Source organism: Mustelus asterias, chromosome 22 (assembly GCF_964213995.1).
Source record: "Mustelus asterias chromosome 22, sMusAst1.hap1.1, whole genome shotgun sequence".
NCBI lineage: Eukaryota > Metazoa > Chordata > Chondrichthyes > Carcharhiniformes > Triakidae > Mustelus > Mustelus asterias.
This window is the reverse complement of record NC_135822.1, coordinates 65,023,091-65,044,878: the sequence shown is the minus strand read 5'-3', so window position 1 is coordinate 65,044,878 and position 21,788 is coordinate 65,023,091. Positions and strand designations below refer to the sequence as shown.

Below are 21,788 nucleotides of genomic sequence, written 5' to 3'. Positions count from 1 at the left end.
AGGTTAAAATCTGTTCTCAAGGACAATCAAAGGACACTTAGTCATATATTCTTTTGTCTTTTTTTGCCTGTTTATGTGTGTTTGTGTCAGGGCTACTTGCATTCCAAAAACCAGGAGAAATCCAATCCAATTACCACCCCATCAGCTTCCTCCTGATCATCAGCAAACTGATGAAAGTTATTGTTGATAGTGCTATTCGGCGGCACCTAAACAGCAATAACCCGCTTGCTGATTCTCAGTTTGGGTTCTGCCAGGGTCACTAGGCTCCGAACTTCATTACAGCCTTTGTTCAAATATAGACTATAGAGCTGAACTCAACAGGGGAGGTGAGAATGACTGGCTTTGATATCAAGACAGCATTTGACCGAATATGGCATCAAGGAGCCCTGGCAAAATTGAAGTCGATGGGAATCAGGGGAACAACTCCACTTCTGGGAATCATACCTAACACAAAGGAAAATGGTTATGGTTGTTGGAGGTCAATCATCTCAGTCCCAGGATATTGCTGCAGGAAATCCTCAGAGTTGTATCCTGGGCTGAACAATCTTCATCTATTTCATCAATGACTTATCTTCTTCATCATTAAGTTAGAACTGGGGATGTTCGCCAGTAATTTGATTGCAAAATGCTCAGCACCATTTACAATTGCTCAGGTATTGAAGCAGTCTGCGTCCATATGCAGCAGGATTCAGGCTTGGGCTGAGAAGTGGCAAGTGGCATTCGGACAACACAAATGCCAGACAGTGATCATCTTAAACAAGAGAGAATCCAACTATCTCGTCTTGACATTCAATGACATTACCATAACTGAATCTGCCACTATGGGGGTTACCATTGACTAGAAATTGAACTGGACCAACCATATAAATACTGTGGTGACAACAGCAGGTCAGAAGATTGGAATTCTGAGGTGAGCAACTCAACTCCTGATTCCTCAAAGCCTGTTCACAATCTACAAGGCACAAGTCAGCAGTGTGGTGGAATAATCTCCAGTTGTCTGGTCGTTTGCAATTCCAACAACACCCAAGAAGCTTGACACCATCCACAACAAAGCTTGATCGTCATCTCATCTACCAACTTAAACATTCACTCTTTCCACCACTGATGCACAGTGGCAGCAGTGTGTACTATATACAAGGTCCACTGCAGGAACTAACCAAGGTTTATTTGACAGCACCTTCCAAACCTACGACCCCTACCACCTAGAAGGACAAGGACAGCAGACACATGGGAGCATTAACACCTGCAGGTTATTTCCGTGGCAGATATAATACTGACTTGGAACTAAATCACCATTCCTTCACTGTCACACGATCAGAAGCCTGGAATTCTCTTCCCATCAGCACTGTTGGTGTACTTGCACAAATGGATTGCAACAGTTCAAGAAAATGGTTCACCACAATCTTCTCAAGGGTAACTCGGGTTAGACAATAAACGCTGGCCCTACCAGTGACACCCACATTCCATGAAAAAGTGCAAAAAAGGTCACAAAAAATACTTATTCACCAACAATAATCTTCAACAATAATCTTCAAGCCACTGTAAACTAAAAGCCCAGATAATTTGCCACCTGCCTTTGAACTGCTAAGGTGTTAGGTACAGCAAAATTTCAAAAAACACATTTCAAAAAAAGTTAACTTTCATCCTTGAAATCAGACTTCAAAATCTTATCACATAAATGGGTGGATTTATGTTTAAGCCACTTGAGGATAAGTACCATCTAGGCAGAGTGCAGAAAAGAAAATGAAGTGGGGGTGATCACATGACAAGTAACAGTCCTTCTATGTATGGAAAACAATTCGGTGCAGGATCTGGAATGATTCCCTTCAGATTGCATTTTCTTCTGCTGTGCCCAGGTGGTGCTTTACGTCCTGAAGTGTCAGAAATTAAAATCTGCTGAAGAAAATCAGTTTCTTGCCTCGGGCAATTGCATCTCCCATCGATTAACCACCATTCCTCCAAACTGAGCTCTGTTTACTTTGAATCTTTTCTGCTGCAATTAAAAAGGAATATTTGATATCTGATGTCACCGCATACTGTCAATCTTACTGCTGGAAAGCAAGCAGATATTCAGGTTACTTGTAAACTGTCATTTTTATGCTAGGCAGTCTTTTCTGATGTTTCTGATTGCTGTGCCTAATATGACAGGAAGTATAGATAACAACTAAGCCAAGAGGGAAGTTTATTGAAAATGCACAAAGTTACATTAATTATATCCCAACTACCCTGCTTGTCACGTGGCCAAGGAAGTGACTGTATCCAGGCCTTTGTCAATAACTTGGTCCAGATTTTTGTCACCTGTTCGGGTTGGTCAAGTTGGGAGATTTCTTGGCTCAGCAAACCTGACCTTTAAAAATGTCTGCCTGCAGATCAGATTTTCGGTTGGGGAGGATGGGTTGAAATGGAAGTCAGACCTGGTGACCCTGGAATGAATGCGCAGGCTGCCGGGTGAGGAGGCAGGCTGGTCACAAGGCTCGCCTCTGTGCCCCAACAGTGTGTTGAAATAAATTAAAAATAATAAACAAAAAAATTCCTCCAGCCCTCACCCCACCACACATCGCCTCTACCCCATCCATGCCAACCTATGCCAAATTATCCTCCACACCCATCCTATGGCCCCTCACACCCTTATGTCAACCTATTGCTCCCTACACCCCCAAGCCAACTTAGTACCTCTCTCACAAGCCCCCAGTGTCCCCATACTCCCTATGGCATCTTAGTGCCCCTCTACCCCCAACTGCCCATATCCCTATGCCACCTTCATGTCAACTTATGCCAGCCCTTGTCCCCCACCCTTTGCCCTTGCTCCCTCCATGCCAACCCACATTGTATTCTTGGACAGTTCCTTGACAAGTTTAATACTTCCTGGAAAGGTTTGACAGATTTGACGGCTTTGACACTTCCTGGGCAGCTTTCACACTTCCTGGACAGCTTTGGCAACTGGACAGCTCCTTAACAGCTGGACAGCTCTTAAATAGTTTCTTTGACAGCAAGACAGTTCCTTGACAACCAGACAGTTCCTCAACAGCTTACAGTTCCAATGAGTTTGTGCAAAACAAGTGCATAATCACATTCACTTTTAACAATTCCCAAGGGAGCCTTATCCTTCCCAAAGGAATCCAGGACTGTACCCAAAGGGGTACTTTACCTCTCCAAAGGGGTATCTTATGGGATACCCATTCCAATGGGACTCTGGCTATCCAATTACATTCACCAAATTTAGACCTCCTCCTACTTGTTGTAAACTGCACAGTCTGGATTGTATACTCCTGTTCTTCCAAGAGCCCACTTCAGTGGAGGCAGCAGCTGTTTTTAATAGCTAGCTGCCTCCACGAATCATGCATGTGTGAACCCCAATTCAACTCGACCTCAGCTTGAAGATGGGAAATGCCAACTTGGAAGGCATGGATTTTGAACTTCTGGCCATTTCCAGAATTCTCACCATAGAATCCCCAAGGTGCAGACGGAGGCCATTCAACCCATTGAGTCTGTACTGACTCTCCAACAGAGCATCTTACCCAACCCCATCGTATCCCTACAACCACACATACTTACCCCACTAATCACCCTAACCTACACATTTTGGGACACTAAGGGGCAACTTAGCATGGCCAATCCACCTAACCTGCACAGTTTTGGACTGTGGGTGGAAACCGGAGCATCTAGAGGAAACCCATGCTGAGATGGGGAGAAAATGCAAACTTCATACAGTTACCCACAAGTCGGAATCGAAGCTGGGTCCCTGGCAGATGGAGAGCCTCTCTGTGTGGTGAAAATCCAGGCCTTAGAAGACCAGTTGCCATATGGCAATGATATTGCCTCCAAGACTGAGAGAGAACGCAGTGTCAAGGAGTTAAAACCTTTGACTGGAACAATAGTTAACATTTAAGCCGATGAATCACCACAAACTGAAAAGAATGAATGAATGACGAGATTTTCCCGGCCCGCTGTGCTGGTCGAGTAGCGTAGCAGGCCGGGCAATATCAGTGGGTGGCCAAAAATGGGAATTGCAACTGGCGTCCGGGGAACACTGCGAAGCTGATTACAATATGCAAATCGTGATTTGCATTTATTTAGCGAGCCCGGGACGCAATTATCTGGGATCGCTAATGTTTTTGACCCCACTGGTGGAAGACCACACCAGCGGGGATCACATATGGTCCCCAGCAACAGGCATCAGCCATGATGGCCTCACTGGTGGGACTGAAGGTCATTGAGGCCCCCTGGGAGGTCAGGGCGGGGAGGTGCCCCTTGGGCAGTGACAGCCCAGCACCCTAGCAGTGCCAGCCTGGCACCCTGACACTGTCCACCCTGGGCAGGACAACATGGGGAGCGAGCCAGACCAGTGGGAGGAGGTAAAGGGAGAGAGAAAGGGGGAACTCTGCATGAGGGGTGGGGGCTGGTGATAGGGCGAGCCATTTGGAGGCAGGGGCTGGCAATCAGGATGCCAGTGCCAGCCATCAGGAGGCTGGGGGGAGGTTCAGGGCTGGTGATCAAAAGATCGGCAACCGGGAGAGGCGCATGTCAGCCGATACTGGGAAATTGGCACATGCACAATGACCCCCTCAGCACTCTGATACCGGCCTCTCAGGGAGGATTAGGCCACCCCCACCGGTGCAAATCCTCTGATGGCCTCTGTGCTGCACAGAGTGCCAGAAATTCAATAAACCCAGCTCACCCAAAAAACAGGCGGAGAAAACTCCTGTTTTCCCGCCCGTTGGGCACTTAGTTCTTTTTTGGGGAAAATTGCACCTGTTATGTTAATTCGAAAACAACAAATGGAAATAAACACTGAATGGAAGTGTTTGGGAATTATGCTGTTACTTATTATTGAAAGTTTTGTTTGTTTTCAATTTAATTATGTCTATAACTCTCAACAAGAAGAACTACATGACGGTGGATAAGAGGTGTTATAAAAACACACGTCCAAATGGTACCTGGCAGATGTAACATTTTTAAAATTGATTCGTGGAATGTGGGTATTGCTAGCTCAACGAGCATTTATTGTCCACCCCTAATTGCCCTTGAGACAGTGGTGATGAACTGTCTTCTTGAACCGCTGCAGTCCATGTGGTGTAAGTATACACTCACAGTGCTGTTCGGGAGGGAGCCAATGGCAATGAAAGTACGGTGATATATTTCCAAGTCAGGATGGTGAGTGGCTTGAAGGGAAACTGACAGGTGGTGGTGTTCCCATGTGTCTGCTGTCCTGTCCTTCCAGATGGTTGTGGCCGTGGGTTTGGAAGGTGCTGTCTTTGGAGCCTTAGTGAGTTCCTGCAATGCATCTCACTGTATTACACTCATAAATAAAGAGTCATAGAATCCCTACAGTGCAGAAGGAGGCCATTTGGCCCATCAAATCTGCACTGACAACAATCGCCACAACCCCACACATTTACCCCTCTAACCTACACATCTCAGGACACTATGGGCATGGCCAATCCACCTAACCCACATGTCTTTGGATTGTGGGAGGAAACCGAGCACCTGGAGGAAACCCACGCAGACACGGGGAGAACGTGCAAACTCCACAGACACAGATTACTATTCCCACCCAAACCTGGAGCTGTGAGGCAGCAGTGCTAACCACTGTGCCACCATGCCGCCACTTAAACTTCTTTCATTAATTCACACCAAATAAACATTATCATAAAGCTGGTGATGTCAGTAGCTCAGGAAGTGTCATAAATCAGGAGAAATGCTCTGTATGTAGAAGAGTTATTTGCTTCTATAAGGGTACTACTGACTGTCCTGTACAGCTCTCCCAACCGTAGCTGATGTGGAACATATTCAAGACTTTGTTCTTCCAATTTCTTATCTTCAATGCTGTTTGCGGAAAATGAAGTTGGGCACATATTTCAACTCACTGGTCCCCGAAATAAATCAAGAACCCTGTCACACTGCCATTTTGGTGCTGACATCCTTCATTATTCAAAAGATTTTTGTTGCCGGAGGGTTCCTTTGACAAGTGCTGTAATCAAGAAACATAACTTAAAGCTGATCTGTTTAAAACTACAAAGTCTATCATATTCAGTTCACTTTACATCACTGAGAAGCATAAGAAGAAGTGCAAATAAAGATTTAGTGGAATGATTCCTGGAATGGAAGGGGTGGCCCATGAGGGGAGATTGGGTATGACAGGCTGATACTCTGAAGTTTAGCAAAATGAGAGGTTATGTATAAAAATGTATAAAATACCTAAAGCCTTTAACAGGGTAGATGCTAAAAGGCCCAAGGATGGAGGGTCTAGAACTAGAGGGCATGAGAGGGTGGCCATTTTGGAATAAAATGAAGAGAAATTCTTTCACTGTGAATCTTCAAAATTCGGTATCCCAGAGGGATGCTCAGTCACTGAGTATACTAAATACTGAAATTGATAGTTCTTTGAACACTAAGGGAGTCAAGGGATATGTGGATAGACCGGGAAAGTGGAGTTGTCTGAGAAGATCAGCCCTGATTTTATTGAATGGTGCAGAAGACTCAAGAAGTCATATAGTCTACTGCTCTTAGTTCTTAGAGGGCGAAGGCCCATTTTGAATGACGTCCTCATATGTAAAAAGGAAAATAGTGATTATAAATCTGTAGTTGGTAGGAGGAAAGGACGATAAGGGTAAAGAAATCACGCAGTTTTCGGTCCTGGGCAAAGAATGAGTAAAAGATTGTACAATGAGTCGTGAGTTCAGCACTGCAATTGCAGGGCCAGGAAGGAGAAAGAGCATGGGATAACCTGCTTTGAGCTTAGGAGGAACCAGAGAAAGGTATTAATTAACCTAAGGAGCAGCATTAATGAAAAAGAAGTATATATGCAAGTAATCTAATTTATTTACTCTCATATTTAGCTACACCGTGCATCAAAGCAATCAGCCCGAGTGAAGGTTGGACTACTGGGGGTGCCATGGTCATCATTATCGGGGACAATTTTTTCGATGGACTGCAAGTTCTATTTGGCACCATGCTTGTTTGGAGTGAGGTAGGTTACATTGGACTAGAAATTCTTTGCACGCTACCAAATTTTGAAGAGTTCAATTGAAATCAATGAAAGTGGAGAGGAATTTGATTTGATTTATTATTGTCACATGTATTAACATACAGTGAAAAGTATTGTTTCTTGCGCGCTATACAGACAAAGCATACCGTTCATAGAGAAGGAAACAAGAGAATGCAGAATGTAGTGTTATAGTCATAGCTAGGGTGTAGAGAAAGATCAACTTAATGCAAGGTAGGTCCATTCAAAAGTCTGATGGCAGCAGGAAAGAAGCTGTTCTTGAGTCGGTTGGTACGTGACCTCAGACTTTTGTATCTTTTTCCCGACGGAAGAAGGTGGAAGAGAGAATGTCCGGGGTGCGTGGAGTCCTTAATTATGCTGGCCGCTTTGCCAAGGCAGTGGGAAGTGTAGACAGAGTCAATGGATGGGAGGTTGGTTTGCATGATGGATTGGGCTACATTCACAACCTTTTGGGGAATATTCCCATTTTGAAACTGTATGGTGGTAGGAGGCTCCGGTGGCACCTTTCCCACAGGCCAGAATAGCAGGATCTGTGTTAGATTTTGCGCTTGAAACCTCATTAAACATGCACAGGTGGGTTCCCCTCCAGCTGACATGTCTACCTGCTATCAGCTTCGAAGGTCTTGGCGCCATATTTAAATAGCAACCCAGCCCACTCATGTCACATTCTCCAGCCCATCCATCTTCACCAGACTGGCCAGGATGTCAACAACCCAGAGGGAAAAGGCTAGAAGCCTGAAGAAGTCTGTTCTTCAATTCAATCACCTGCTCCCTCAAACCCATCATCACCTGCAAGATGTCCATGCCCAACTTGGCCTTCTACTCATCACATCTGGAGTCTTTATGCATCCCCTCCCAGTAAACAATGTGGTATTACTTTGACCCCCTTGTGTGTCAACTTTTCATACAGACTTGTCAGGGTCCAGCTTCCCTTCCCTTGGTCTTCTCGCTGCCTTCCATTGTTGTTTTCTTTATTCACCTCCTTGCTCCTCTATTGCCATCGTGAGCCCTCACCCTTCCCTCCACTCCATACACAGCCCCCTTCCACACTGCCTCCCTTATCAGCGTCAGGCCACACCGTCAGCCTGCCTTCAGTCTCACACCACACCCAATCCCCGGTCGAACTTCGGAATTTTGTTGTGGTGGCACGAGTCCCACGGCACGATCCCTGTCCAGATAAGACACAGGTTTGTGGCACCAGTGGGAAGGAGACCCCCTTTCTGACTTTTTGGGTCCCACTAGATTCTTCAATCCTACCTGACACCAAAACCCACCATGGGTGGGATGGGAGAATTCTGCCCAAAGTGCAATGGTTGAATTTGAAAATTACCAGAGAATTTTTTTAAATGGCCTGCAATGTTGTTTTAAGCTCTATTATGCTAACTCATAGGGCCTGATTTTACCATTTTCATTCTAAGTGCCGAATCTGGGCGTAATGCAGATCCGACTTAGAAATCTGCTTTCAGGCGCCCCGATACACTCTCAGCCATCTCCAGTCCCATTTGTGCTGTGGGTGGGGCTTAGCACGGCTGAAACAATCGGAGCTCCGAACTGCGCATGCGCAGTTTGAAAAAAATTTGAAAAAGCACGCCCATGTCAGATCGCTCCCGGGCCGCAGAAAGTGGAGAAAGTGGCCCGGGAGCGAAATTCAGGAGCGAGGGTGCACACACACATCATTGTCCCCCTTATCCACCCCCCCCACTACCCACACACATCACTGTCCCCCTTATCCACCGCCCCACTACCCACACACATCACTGTCCCCCTTATCCACTGATCGCCCGCAGAGTGGCAGCGGACCCCCCTGTCCCCCCACCAGAGATCCATCTGTCCCCCCACCAGAGATCCATCTGCCCCCACCCCCAAGAGATCCATCTGTCCCCCCCCACCAGAGATCCATCTGCCCCCCACCAGTGAGCGATCGGGCCTCACCCCCCCCCCCACCCCACCCTGAGGTACATCTCACCTGCCTCCCTCCTCCCCCCCCCCCCCCCCCCAGATAACGATCTGGCTTCACTCCCCCCCGCTGCCAGAGAATGGTCTGGCCTGACCCACCCCCCCCCCCAACCATACAACGATCTGGCCTCACTCCCCCCCACCTCCCCCCCCCCCGACAACAAACTGGCTTCACTCCCAACCCCTCAGAGAATGATCTGGCCTCACTCCCCCTCCCCTCCCCGGAACATCTGACCCGCCTCCTCCTCCCTCCCCACCAGACAACGATCAGCCCTCCCCCCCCCCCACCACCAGACAACGATCAGCCCTCCCCCCCACCACCAGCCAACGGTCGGCCCTCCCCCCCCCCCACCCACCACCAGACAACAGTCGCCCCTCTCGCCACCCCTCCCTCCAGAGATACATCTGACCCACCTCCTCCTCCTCTCCCCACACCCCCCCCAACCAGACAACGATCTGGCCTCACTCCCCTCCTCCCCCAACCCCCCCCCAACCAGAGAATGATCTGACCCGCCTTCCTCCTCCCCCCCACCGCTGATCTGAGTCAGAGAGCCGCTGGAAACACTGAACGCGCTCTTCAGAAGCTGGAGCGTCCGTTTCAGACTTTTATTTAGCAGGTCCATTACGGCGCAGTTCAGGATTGGCAAACGCGGTGGTAAAGGGGGAAATGCTGATAAAGTTGGGCGGGCAGTTCATTAATTCAATTTAAATGCATGCAAATGCATGCATGGGCGCAAATCGTATCGCTGCCATTCCCAGGTTTCGGTAAAGTGGCAATCTGCACGGATGCGGGTGCGGATCGCGATAATGGCCTCTCACCCGACTTTACCACGTTTTCGCGCCCGAAAGCAGGCGTGAGGCAATGGTAAAATATGGTCCATAGTGTAGTCTGCAGCCATCCTCAGTTTTTTCAAAGTCTGTTCAACAGTAACTAAGTTTCCCAATGATCCGACTGGTCAAGCCACTAACTGGTGTCAAACTGAGCCATACAGTTCAAAGGAATTCCAGATTCCATTGCAACTCTATGCGGTATGAGCTGCAAACATAAAAGGTGCTACAATTGATGCAGTAGATTACAGAGATCAGGCAAAAAAGTCAGTCAATGTTTCCATTTCTGATTAATGCTCAGTGATCTCTGCTAGAAAACGAATGTGGATGGACATCATGGAAGAATAAGAATGGGCCCAACTTGATGTACCTCACTCCCCTGGCTCACACAAGAAAGACAGCCCTTTGAGTTATGTAAAAGAGGCCTGCCAAGGCCCTGAAACTGTTCCCCAGTAAATTAGGGAGGGAAAGGAAAATATTTTATTCTTTTCAATTCTATCATGGATGTAGAAAGGTACAATCAGAGTGTCTAACTTGGCACACGATAAAAGTTGGACCAATTGATGAGTTGGGATGGTCGTGACAAACAGAAAAATCCCAATAGAATAATGTCAGATTTTGGAAGAACTAAAGTTGGCCTGTGGTTAGCTTGGTCAGATCTGTAATGCCATTCAAACAGTTTTCCCATCTCATGCCTTTCAGCTTATTACTCCCCATGCCATCCGAGTACAGACTCCTCCTCGACACATTCCAGGAGTGGTGGAGGTTACTCTTTCCTACAAGTCCAAGCAATTCTGCAAAGGTGCACCTGGAAGGTTCATCTACACAGGTGGGTTAACTTCTTGCCATCTTGAAAGTACTTTCACAAAACAGGGAATTGGGTATGCAGTGGGATGAATGCTGATGGGACTGGTGTAATAGCATGAAAGTCTCCCCTGCCAGCTGGCTGTGTGAGTAGTCTTAGTCCTGTTGGTTACACAACCAAAACTATCCAAACTCAGCGCAACTGGATGTTAAACTGGCAATGTCGTTCAAAGACCACATCATGCTGTTTGTGGAGAAATGTTCAAAATGTCACAGTTTTTGGCTGAGCGCCAAATTCCCCAGCTTCACTGGCAGTGGCAGCAGGGCATGCGAGACTGGAGGATTTTGGCCACTGTTTCTGAGGTGAAGGCTGCAGGAAAATGATGAGAGATAGTGAAGGAGCATTGTTTTCCTGCATGTGAACTGTGTTTAATTAAGGAGGACTTAATGCCAATGTTGGCCATGTGACATTGGGAGAGAAAATGCAGAGGCACTTCCATCACCATCATCAACGTGTGAGTGGGTGTTGTAAACTTTTGTAAAGTGGCAAATATGAAACAACATCAATCAAACTGAAAAAGTCATTGGCATTCAAGTCATGAGTAATTAATGTTAAAGTGTAAGAAACCACAGTACAGCCAATACAAGATGAGTTATCAAACTCCACAAATCCAAACAGAAGACCAAGCCAGTTTAAAACAATTTTTATCCCACTGTCTGGTATCACCTTGTGTTGTACTCTCCATCTTGCTTTTCAGTCGGCTCCCAGTTGCACATTTCCACTGTTTCATTTGGAAATGCAGCTGTTGGAAGTGCCAGCTGCTGGAGTTAGACTCCAAAATAATTCCACATTAAAAATACTCCGAATGGAAGGGAGGAAAAATAGAGCTGGAAGCTTGACAGATTGGAACAGAGCTTTTAAATTGTTGTAAATGAGTTGGGTAGGAACTTATGAATACCATAAAAATGGCTCATTTAACCTGATGGCACATTCATAAATCCACATTCCCATGCAGAGATGGCAGTGGATGGCATTTACACGATTGGGTATAGCCAACTGAGACTAACTCACTCTACACCCGAGAGGAGTTGATTACATGGCATTGGCTCACTGCAGCCTGGTGACATAAACACACTGTTAAGAACGTGGTTGGGAAAGAACTGAAACCTTTGTATCCTTTTCCTAACTGTCCATAATCAAAGAACAAAGAACAAAGAACAATACAGCACAGGAACAGGCCCTTCGGCCCTCCAAGCCCGCGCCGCTCCCCGGTCCAGGATTGAATCCTGAATCCAGGATCCCCGCCCAATTTTCCAGCCTATCTACATACCAATATCCTATCCACCGAGCTGTCCCCCACAGCTACGATGCTTTGTTCATTACAACCTATTAACTCACCCCCACCCCCCCCATTCCAGACCATGTGATCTCCAGGGAGAGGCGAAAACCCAGAGTGAAAAACCCCAGGGCCAATATGGGGAAAAAAAAATCTGGGAAATTCCTCTCCGACCCCCTGAGGCGATCGAAACGAGTCCAGGAGATCACAATGGCCCTGATCGGAAAATGCTTCCCAACCCTAGTCATTTCCACTTCCACGAGAAACAAGGAACAATTAGCCCGCGCCGCTCCCTGGTCCAAACTAGACCACTCTTTTGTATCCCTCCATTCCCACTCCGTTCATATAGCTGTCTAGATAAGTCTTAAACGTTCCCAGTGTGTCCGCCTCCACCACCTTGCCCGGCAACACATTCCAGGCCCCCACGACCCTCTGTGTGAAATATGTCCTTCTGATATCTGTGTTAAACCTCCCCCCCTTCACCTTGAACCTATGACCCCTCGTGAACGTCACCACCGACCCGGGGAAAAGCTTCCCACCGTTCACCCTATCTATGCCTTTCATAATTTTATACACCTCTATTAAGTCTCCCCTCATCCTCCGTCTTTCCAAGGAGAACAACCCCAGTTTCCCCAATCTCTCCTCATAACCAAGCCCCTCCATACCAGGCAACATCCTGGTAAACCTCCTCTGTACTCTCTCCAAAGCCTCCACGTCCTTCTGGTAGTGTGGCGACCAGAACTGGACGCAGTATTCCAAATGCGGCCGAACCAACATTCTATACATCTGCAACATCAGACCCCAACTTTTATACTCTATGCCCCGTCCTATAAAGGCAATCAGTTCGGTTTTGGAGAGGAAGATGGGCACATTGTGGGAATAAGTGTTATTGTGGGTCTGTTGACTCAAAAAGGGTAGTTTCGGAGGGTTTAATAACTGTAGTCATACACTGGGGATTATTGTAGGATTCCCCTGAAGAAATGTATGTTAAGCAGGTCGTGAAGTTAGTCGCTTGTAGTTTCTTCTTACCAGGGCATCAAATTTCTTTGCAGATGGACTTCGAATATAAATCAGACTGGGAGATCTGGCAGTCTTTAGATTTAAAAAGGTGTGGATCTATGGCCTTTCTGCTACTGATGTTTTGCGGCTGGTGGCCTGTGTAAATTGACTGACTAACTTCTCTCTGCTATAAAAACAGAAAATGCTGGATAAACTCAGCAGGTCTGGCAGCATCTGTGCAGAGAAACAGAGTTAATGTTTCAGGTCTAAATAACCCTTCTGCAGAACTGGTTCTTGGAATAATAAAGGGCTTGCTATCAGAAGCCAGTTTTGCTCACAGAATGGCAATTTTCAGTGCCCTTCATTGTCAGCATAATGGGTTGGAACCGGGGTGATTAATACACAATGGGGAAATGTTTGGTAACCGATCAACATACCAGCTGTGAGTTGCTCACTGGAAGATCTTAGTTGATGTTCCATCTTCATAGCTCTGATACATCTGGCTGTCAGCAATGGTTATATTTCTTTCATAGAACTGCTAAGGATTGTCCCTTTGCACCTGAAGAACCCATTTGCATTTGAGAACTTGGCAGGGACATTTTCAGACATGATTTAATAATTTGTCTCTGCAGAAATTGCAAAAGTCACCTGACCTTTGGCAGCCAACTAATATTCTTGTTAATGTCCAATTTCAAATAAACAAAGTCCCAGCAAATGATATACTGAGTGGAGTCCACATTTTGACTCAAACGTGCTTTCACTGGGCATGACAGCAAGGCAGGTCCGATATAAGGTCCTGAACCTGAAACATTGGGGGCAATTTTCTAGCCCTGATCACCATGGATGCAAATCCACTTTTTGGCCGGAAACTTTCACGAGGGAACCACAATGGGATTTGCACTGGGGAGAGCTCAAATGAGATCTTCCCCACCCTGTGCTGACAGCATCATCAGGTTGGCACCCTGTGAGGGCACGAACCTGATTATCGTAGATGTAAATCGCTTTAAAATGCCTTACCTTCCAGGTTTTCTGCATGTCCCGTGTTCCTCCCACCCCACCCAACACCGCCAGCGTGACGTCACGCTGGTGGAAATCACTACAATTACAGCAATGGAACCCAGTCCTGATGACCAAGCTGGGGGCTCAAAGGTGAGTATAGCTCCTGGGTAGTGAGGGAAACGTGCACCCTAGGGTGCCAGAGGCAGAGGCAGGACTGTGGGTGGGACCTCTAGGGAACCACATTGGGAGCTTCTTATTATGGGAGTGGGAGAGGCTGGCGGTGGTGCGGGAGGGGGATGTTTAAAATCGAGACACCCTTTAAAAATGGTACCCCAATCTCTTTGATTTGATTTATTATTGTCACATGTATTAGTATACAGTGAAAAGTATTTTTTATTACACGCTTTACAGATAAAGCATACCATTCATAGAGAAGGAAAGGAGAGGGTGCAGAATGTAGTGTGACAGTCATAGTTAGGATGTAGAGAAAGATCAACTAATTATGAGGTAGGTCTATTCAAAAGTTTGATGGGAAGAAGCTGTTCTTGAGTCAATTGGTACGTGATCACAGTCTTCTTCCCGACAGAAAAAGGTGGAAGAGAGTATGTCCGGGACGTGTGGGGTCCTTGAGTATTCTGGCTGCTTTTCTGAGGCAGCGGGAAGCAGAGACGGAATCTGGCTTGCGTGATGGACTGGGTTTCGTTTACGACCCTTTAGTTTCTTGCGGTCTTGGATAGAGTAGGAGCCATACGAAGCTGTGATACATCCAGATAGAATGCTTTCTGTGGTGCATCTGTAAAATCTCTGTGGAGCGGGTTTGTTGGCATCTTTGTGCCCTGCCCCTCAGGAATGAGGGTACAAAACAGTCCCCGCCCCCATGCTTTTTCTTTGACCAAGTGTTTGAAGATCTGGAATGGAAACCTCCAGTTTCTCTGGGGAGAAACACACTTGACACCTTGATATTTATTTTGGAAAATTCCACCCATTAACTCTGTTTCTCTCTCCAAAGATGTTGCCTGACCTGCTCAACATTTCCTGTTTTTATTTCAGATCTCTAGCATCGACTGTATTTTGTGGTAATGAGACATGTTTTATATCACAGTGGGAATGATATCATCATGTGTTCAGATGGCTGGTGCTCTGAATTAGAACATAGAACATAGAACAGTACAGCACAGAACAGGCCCTTCAGCCCACGATGTTGTGCCGACCTTCATCTGAAACCAAGATCAAGCTATCCCACTCCCTACCATCCTGGTGTGCTCCATGTGCCTATCCAATAACCGCTTAAATGTTCCTAAAGTGTCTGATTCCACTATCACTGCAGGCAGTCCATTCCACACCCCACCTTGTTTATATTATGAATGGATCCATAGCATTATTTACAACATCATTGAACATACACAAAGTTGCATTAAAGGAGATTAGAAAAAAAATCATAACATGATTGCCACAGACTTCCCCAATGCCTCCATGTTGTCTCTTGAAATGTGAAATGCTGAACAATTTCACTGAAATGATTCATTCTCACAAGAATCACAACATGATTGCCACAGACTTGCCCAAAATAGACATACATTATTCCCAACTATAAAAAATGGCAGGGAGCAGCATCAAGCACCACTCTTGGAAAGTCGGGTCATAAGAATGGTTCACAGCCTCTGGGGGACAAGCACCACCTTGCTTATATCAAATAACTTGCTTTTAAGTAGAGTTTCACATGGCTCATGCCTTTGTTACATGTCTTTTATTGAGATTTCAAACAGTGATAAGATATGTGGCTCAAAGTTGTGGCCCGATGACCAAAACCTTGGTTAAAGAGTTTCCTCGAAGGTGAGAGAGTGTTAGAGAGTGTTTTGGAAAAGAATCCAGGAAGCCCAAGGCATTTCAGGGAATAACTGAGTGATGAAAATCGGGGATGCACAAGGGACTAGAGAATTATTGGAGGAGAGCAGAGCTTTCAGAGGTTTGCAGAGATAGGGAGGGGCAAGATCACAGAGAGATTTAAAAACAAGGATGAGAAATTTAAAATAGAAATATTATCTGATTGTTATCTTCTTATAGGTCAGCAAGCACTAGGGTGATGGATGGATGGGAGTGCTCAGTGGGATCCAAGCAATAGAGTTTTGGATGGCTCAGGTTTTCAGAGATTTCAAGATGAGAGTTCAGGCAGAAGAACATTGGAATAGCCGAGTCCAGAACCTATGTGTTAACTGTACTGTGTCAGAATGTTTTCAAAGCAATATTGTAATAAATTGGATAATAAAGCAAATGCAAATTGAGTTACAGAAACAGAGAGGGAAGAATACAGAGAATGAATCATAGATGGAATTAGTGCAACAGCAAGAGAGCGGATGGAGACCTAAAAACAGCTAGGTCTCTCTGGTAAAACATAAAATTCTCAAGGCATCAGCGAAAGAAAACAGAAGCAGTGGAGCCCTATTATACATTTATTTATATATATATATACACACATACATACATTGCAAGTGACTGAAAGGGAGAGGGAAAATGCACAGCAATGGAAACAATCGCTGTGGGAACAAGTCCAATTCTCAGGATAATGCTGAGGCTTTTTCAGGCTTAGTCGTGTATGGATTAGTTGACTTTCTTCCAGTTGAAATTTGCATTATTAAAGTCCTAAAGCAAACCTTAACACTCCCTATGGAGGATTAAGTAATGCTAAGTATAGTATTGACTATATTCACTGAGCTGCTCTCAGTCCAATTCCCCAATGCACACATCAGCTTGTCAAATATTTAACTTCATGCCATCCTGTAGTTATTAAATAAAATGTAATATAAATATGACAAGACACACTTTCCATTTAATTTGATGAGGGGGATGTCACAATGAAAGGTGCAGAACCCATTGATTTTTTACAGTTTAACCTTTGATATGCCATGTGAGTTTACCAATCCAAATGCACTTCACTTCTGTGGCATCTCCCAACAAGTTTCCACATCTGTCTGCACTCTTTCCTTTAACCCAAGAAACTGTATAATAAACCATGCAATAAAAATAGAGATTTCCACACTTCACCTGATCAGAATATACCACGAGTGTTCATAGGCAGTCACGTCACTTCAGTGAAAATATCAAAATTAAGCAATACACCTGATGATTAGTAACAAAAATCGGTCTTTTACAATCTTACTATTTCAGAAACTGAGGATCTTGTACTGAAAGCATGAAATAGCATTTCAACATTTCACATCCTCTATTATAGAATCATAGAATCTACAGCACGGAGACAGGCCCTTTGGCCCAAACTGGTCCATGCCGACCAAAATGCCCATCTAAGCTAACCCCATTTGCCTATATTTGGCCCATGTCCCACTAAATCTTTCCTATCCATGCATCTGTCCAAATGCCTTTTAAATGTTGTCAATGTCCCTGCCTCAACTACTTCCTCCGGCAGTCCAGTAAGGCCTTTGACAAGGTCCCTCATGGCAGACTGGTGCAGAAGGTGCAGTCGCATGGGGTCAGAGGTGAGCTGGCAAGGTGGATACAAAACTGGCTCGGTCAAAGAAGACAGAGGGTAGCAGTGGAAGGGTGCGTCTCTGAATGGAGAGCTGTGACAAGTGGCATTCCTCAAGGATCAGTGCTGGGACCTTTGCTGTTTGTAATATACATAAATGATTTGGAGGAAAATGTAACTGGTTTGGTTAGGAAGTTTGCGGACAACACAAAGATTGGCGGATTTGTGGATAGCGACGAGGACCATCAGAGGATACAGCAGGATATAGATCAGTTGGAGACTTTGGCGGAGAGATGGCAGATGGAGTTTAATCCGGACAAATGTGAGGTCATGCATTTTGGAAGGTCTAATACAGATAGGAAATATACAGTAAATGGCAGAACCCTTAAGAGTATTGATAGGCAAAGGGATCTAGGTGTACAGGTACACAGGTCACTGAAAATGGCAATGCAGGTGGAGAAGGTAGTCAAGAAGGCATACGGCATGCTTGCCTTCATCGGCCGGGGCATTGAGTTTAAAAATTGGCAAGTCATGTCGCAGCTTTATAGAACCTTAGTTAGGCCGCACTTGGAATATAGTGTTCAATTCTGGTCGCCACACTACCAGAAAGATGTGGAGGCTTTGGAAAGGGTACAGAAAAGATTTACCAGGATGTTGTCTGGTATGGAGGGCATTAGCTATGAGGAGAGGTTGGAGAAACTTGGTTTGTTCTCACTGGAACGACAGAGGTTGAGGGACTACCTGATAGAAGTCTCCAAGATTATGAGAGGCATGGACAGAGTGGATAGTCAGAAGCTTTTTCCCAGGGTGGAAGTCAATTACTAGGGGGCACAGGTTTAAGGTACGAGGGGCAAGGTTTAAAGGAGATGTACGAGGCAGATCTTTTACACAGAGAGTAGTGGGTGCCTGGAACTCATTGCCAGGAGAGGTAGTGGACGTCTTGACAAGTACATGAATAGGATGGGAATAGAGGGATATGGCCCCCGGAAGGGTAGGGGGTTCTAGTTCAGTCGGGCAGCATGGTCGGTGCAGGCTTAGAGGGCTGAAGGGCCTGCTCCTGTGCTGTAATTTTCTTTGTTCTTTGTTCTTTCACTCCACATACGTACCACCCTCTGTGTAAAAAAGATGCTCCTCAGGTTCCCATTAATTCTTTCCCCTCTTAACTTAAACCTATGCCCTCTAGTTCTTGATTCCCCAACCCTGGAAAAAAGACTGAGTGCATTCACCCTATCCGTGCCTTTCATGATCGTATACACTTCTATAAGATCACCCCTCAGTCTCCTACATTCCAAAGAAAAAAGTCCTCGCCTATCCAATCTCTCCCTCTAACTCAGTTCCTTGAGTCCTGGCAACATCCTTGTAAATCTCTTCTGCACTCTCTCCAGTGTAATAACATATTTCCTGTAGCAAGGTGACCAAAACTGAACACAATACTCCAGGTGAAGTCTCACCAACGTCCCGGCCAACTGCAACATAACTTCCCAACTCCTAGACTCAATACCCTTACTGATGAAGGCCAGCATGTCAAAAGCCTTCTTCACTGCCCTATCTACCTGTAACTCCACCTTTAGAGAACCGTGCACCTGAACTCCAAGGTCCCTCTGTTCCACGATACTACCTAATGTTCTGCCATTCATCGTGAAAGTCCTACCTTGATTTACTTTCCAAAATGCAACACCTCACACTTAGTTGTATTGAATTCCATTTGCCATTTATCGGCCCACTTTCCCAGCTGATCAAGGTCCTGCTGCAATTTTTGATAACCTTCCTCACTGTCTACAATACCACCTATTTTAGTGTCATGTTATGATCAGTGTGAAAGTTGGGATAAAATTCAGAGCAAAGGATGTTGAATCAAACTGAGTTATTCTGGACAGACTTTGAAAGTCATCAAATTATTATCATGTAATATTAGAAAACTACTTTTTCCAGCAGAGAGAAAAACGGGGAATTTATTGGCCCAATCAATGCTCAAGTCTAGAAAGGGATCAAAAATATAAAGAGATGTATACAAAAGCATTTGAAGGAAGGTCACAGGAAAAAAAGTGACTTGGGAAAAGTAATCCATAAGACAAGGTGCAGTGACTGATTGATCAACCTCTACTGGTGAACAGCAACCAGAGAACAAACAGCAAAATGGACTCAAAGGAACAGGGGTGCACAAAGTCATGTAGAGCCTCTATTCTTTATCTTCCCTCTATTCTACCCTGTTACATATTTGCAAGTCAGGTATAACATAGGTTACACACAGAGTAAACCCTCTCCATTTTTTCATCAGATATACTGAGATCAGTTATTGCCTGGGTTAGATGCGCAGCAAGACTTCCTCTTGCTGAACTCAAAACTCAGAAGATCATTCCTACTTTATTTCATTTCTCATTTGAACAACTGCAACTGTTATATTAGATTTGCCAAATTTTGAAGCAGCTTCCTGCCATGGTTACACACCCACTGGTAACTGAGCTGAAACTCAATTCATGTGAGGCCTTGATCCCTGAGAGAAAGTCTACAAATATGTCTGCACCCTTTCCTTCAACCCAAGAACTTGTGCAGTAAACATTTAGAGATTTTCACTCCACACAATCAGCATCTACCATCTTCGAGTTGGTTTTCAAACCTGAGTTCCAATGGTAAATTGACAGATCCTTCACTTTCTAACAGAGAAACACTGATTCCAAAGATTTCCTAAGTATTTGCATGCATGAAAGACATTTGTAAATATCTCTCAAAGTAATCAAAGGAGCTGTTGGCACAGAGGAAAGCATCACATAAGACCTAATAGGAAAGTAACTGGACTTTTGCCAATGGTATCGAATAATGCTTGAACTGCTGCTAGTTTCCCAATACTGTCCAAGGATGCAATCTTACCTGCCGTTCACACCATGCTCCCACTACAGCGAGGTCAGAGAATTTGACAGCCAGCCAAATCTCTGTTCACTGCAGCAGGATGGGAAAATCCCACCGGCATGAACGGTGAGTTGAGTTTTACAGCATAGAAAGGGGCCCTTTAGCTCATCATGTTTGTGTTGGCCATCAAGCACCTATCCTAATCCCATTTTCCAGCACTTGGTCCATCGCCTTGTATTCAATGGCACTTCAAGTGCTCACATGAATATAAATAAATATAAAAAATAAATATTTAAAAAGTCACCTTTCAGCATGGTTGTGTTGGCAGTAGTCTAATCTCTAAATCAGAAAGCTTTGGGTTCAATCCCCACTCAAAGACTTCAGCACCTAATCCATGCTGGTGCTCTAGTGCAGAAATGTTCTGTCAGAGAATTTTTACAGAGGCCTTTCTAGTGGTTCAGTAGGATCCAATGATGCTATTGAGAGAGCAGCAGAGAACTGTCCTCATATCCTGGCCCACCTTCCTCTCTTAATCAACAAAACCAAAGATAAATAAACTGGCATTCATTTCATTGCTGTTGACGAGACTTTGTTTTGTATAAAATGACTGTGGGCTGCTTACACCGAAACAATCATGTATCTCATTACATGTTCACTGACCTATATTAGTTCCTGAAATAAAAAGAGCAAGTTTAGGAAAAAAATCAGCAGGTCTAACAGAATCTGTGGAGGAGAGGCAGAGTTAATGGGCAGAAATTTCCCTTTTTTCTGCAGCGTGTAGCAGCGGTTGGGAAAAGTGGCGTTAAAGTTGCCAGCCCCAACGACGGCCTTCTCCACTGTATTGTTAGGAACGGAAAGAAAAAAATCTAAAGGGCAGGTCGCACAACTCATAGTTCTCCATGGCCTTGCTCCCTCCCTAGCTCTATCACTTCTCCAGCCCTATAACACTCTGACATGTTTGCCATCCTTCAGTTCTAGCCTCCACAATTTCAATCAGTTCACAATTGGGCACCAAGGGTGGCACAGTGGCACAATGGTTAGCACTGCTGCCTCACAGCACCAGGGACCCGGTTTCGATTCCCACCTTGGGCCACTGTCTGTGCGGAATCAGCACGTTCTCCCCATGTCTGCTTGGGTTTCCTCTTGGTGCTCTGGTTTCCTCCCACAGTCCCAAAGACGCGCTGGTTAGGTGCACTGGCTATGCTAAATTCTCCCTCAGTGTGCCGCACAGGCGCCGGAGCGTGGCGACTAGGGGATTTTCATAGTAACTTCATTGCAGTGTTAATGTAAGCCTACTTGTGACACTAAAAAATAAACTTGATATCTTCAGCTTCCAAGGCTTTGGGGTCTGGAATTCCTTCCCTAAACCTCTCTACCTTTCTATCTCTCTGTACTCTTTTAGGTTGCACCTTAAAATCTACCTCTTTGACCAATCTTTGGTCATCTTTCTCAAAATCCTCTAATGTGACTTGATGTCAAATTTCATTTGTTATGCTCATGTGAAGTGCTGTGGGAGGTTTCACCAGCACTG

At 45.3% G+C, this 21,788-nt stretch overlaps 1 protein-coding gene across 4 annotated transcripts in view; it reads left to right on the top strand.

Moving 5' to 3' along the window:
• Nucleotides 1-21,788, top strand: part of LOC144510145 (transcription factor COE2) — a 264,281-nt gene that overhangs the window by 191,648 nt on the left and 50,845 nt on the right. For all 4 annotated transcript variants that reach the window (XM_078239525.1, XM_078239522.1, XM_078239524.1 and 1 more), the window contains 2 exons: nucleotides 6,840-6,970; nucleotides 10,493-10,619. In XM_078239525.1, coding sequence (XP_078095651.1) covers nucleotides 6,840-6,970; nucleotides 10,493-10,619 — 258 coding nt within the window. The remainder of the gene's footprint in view (nucleotides 1-6,839; nucleotides 6,971-10,492; nucleotides 10,620-21,788) is intronic.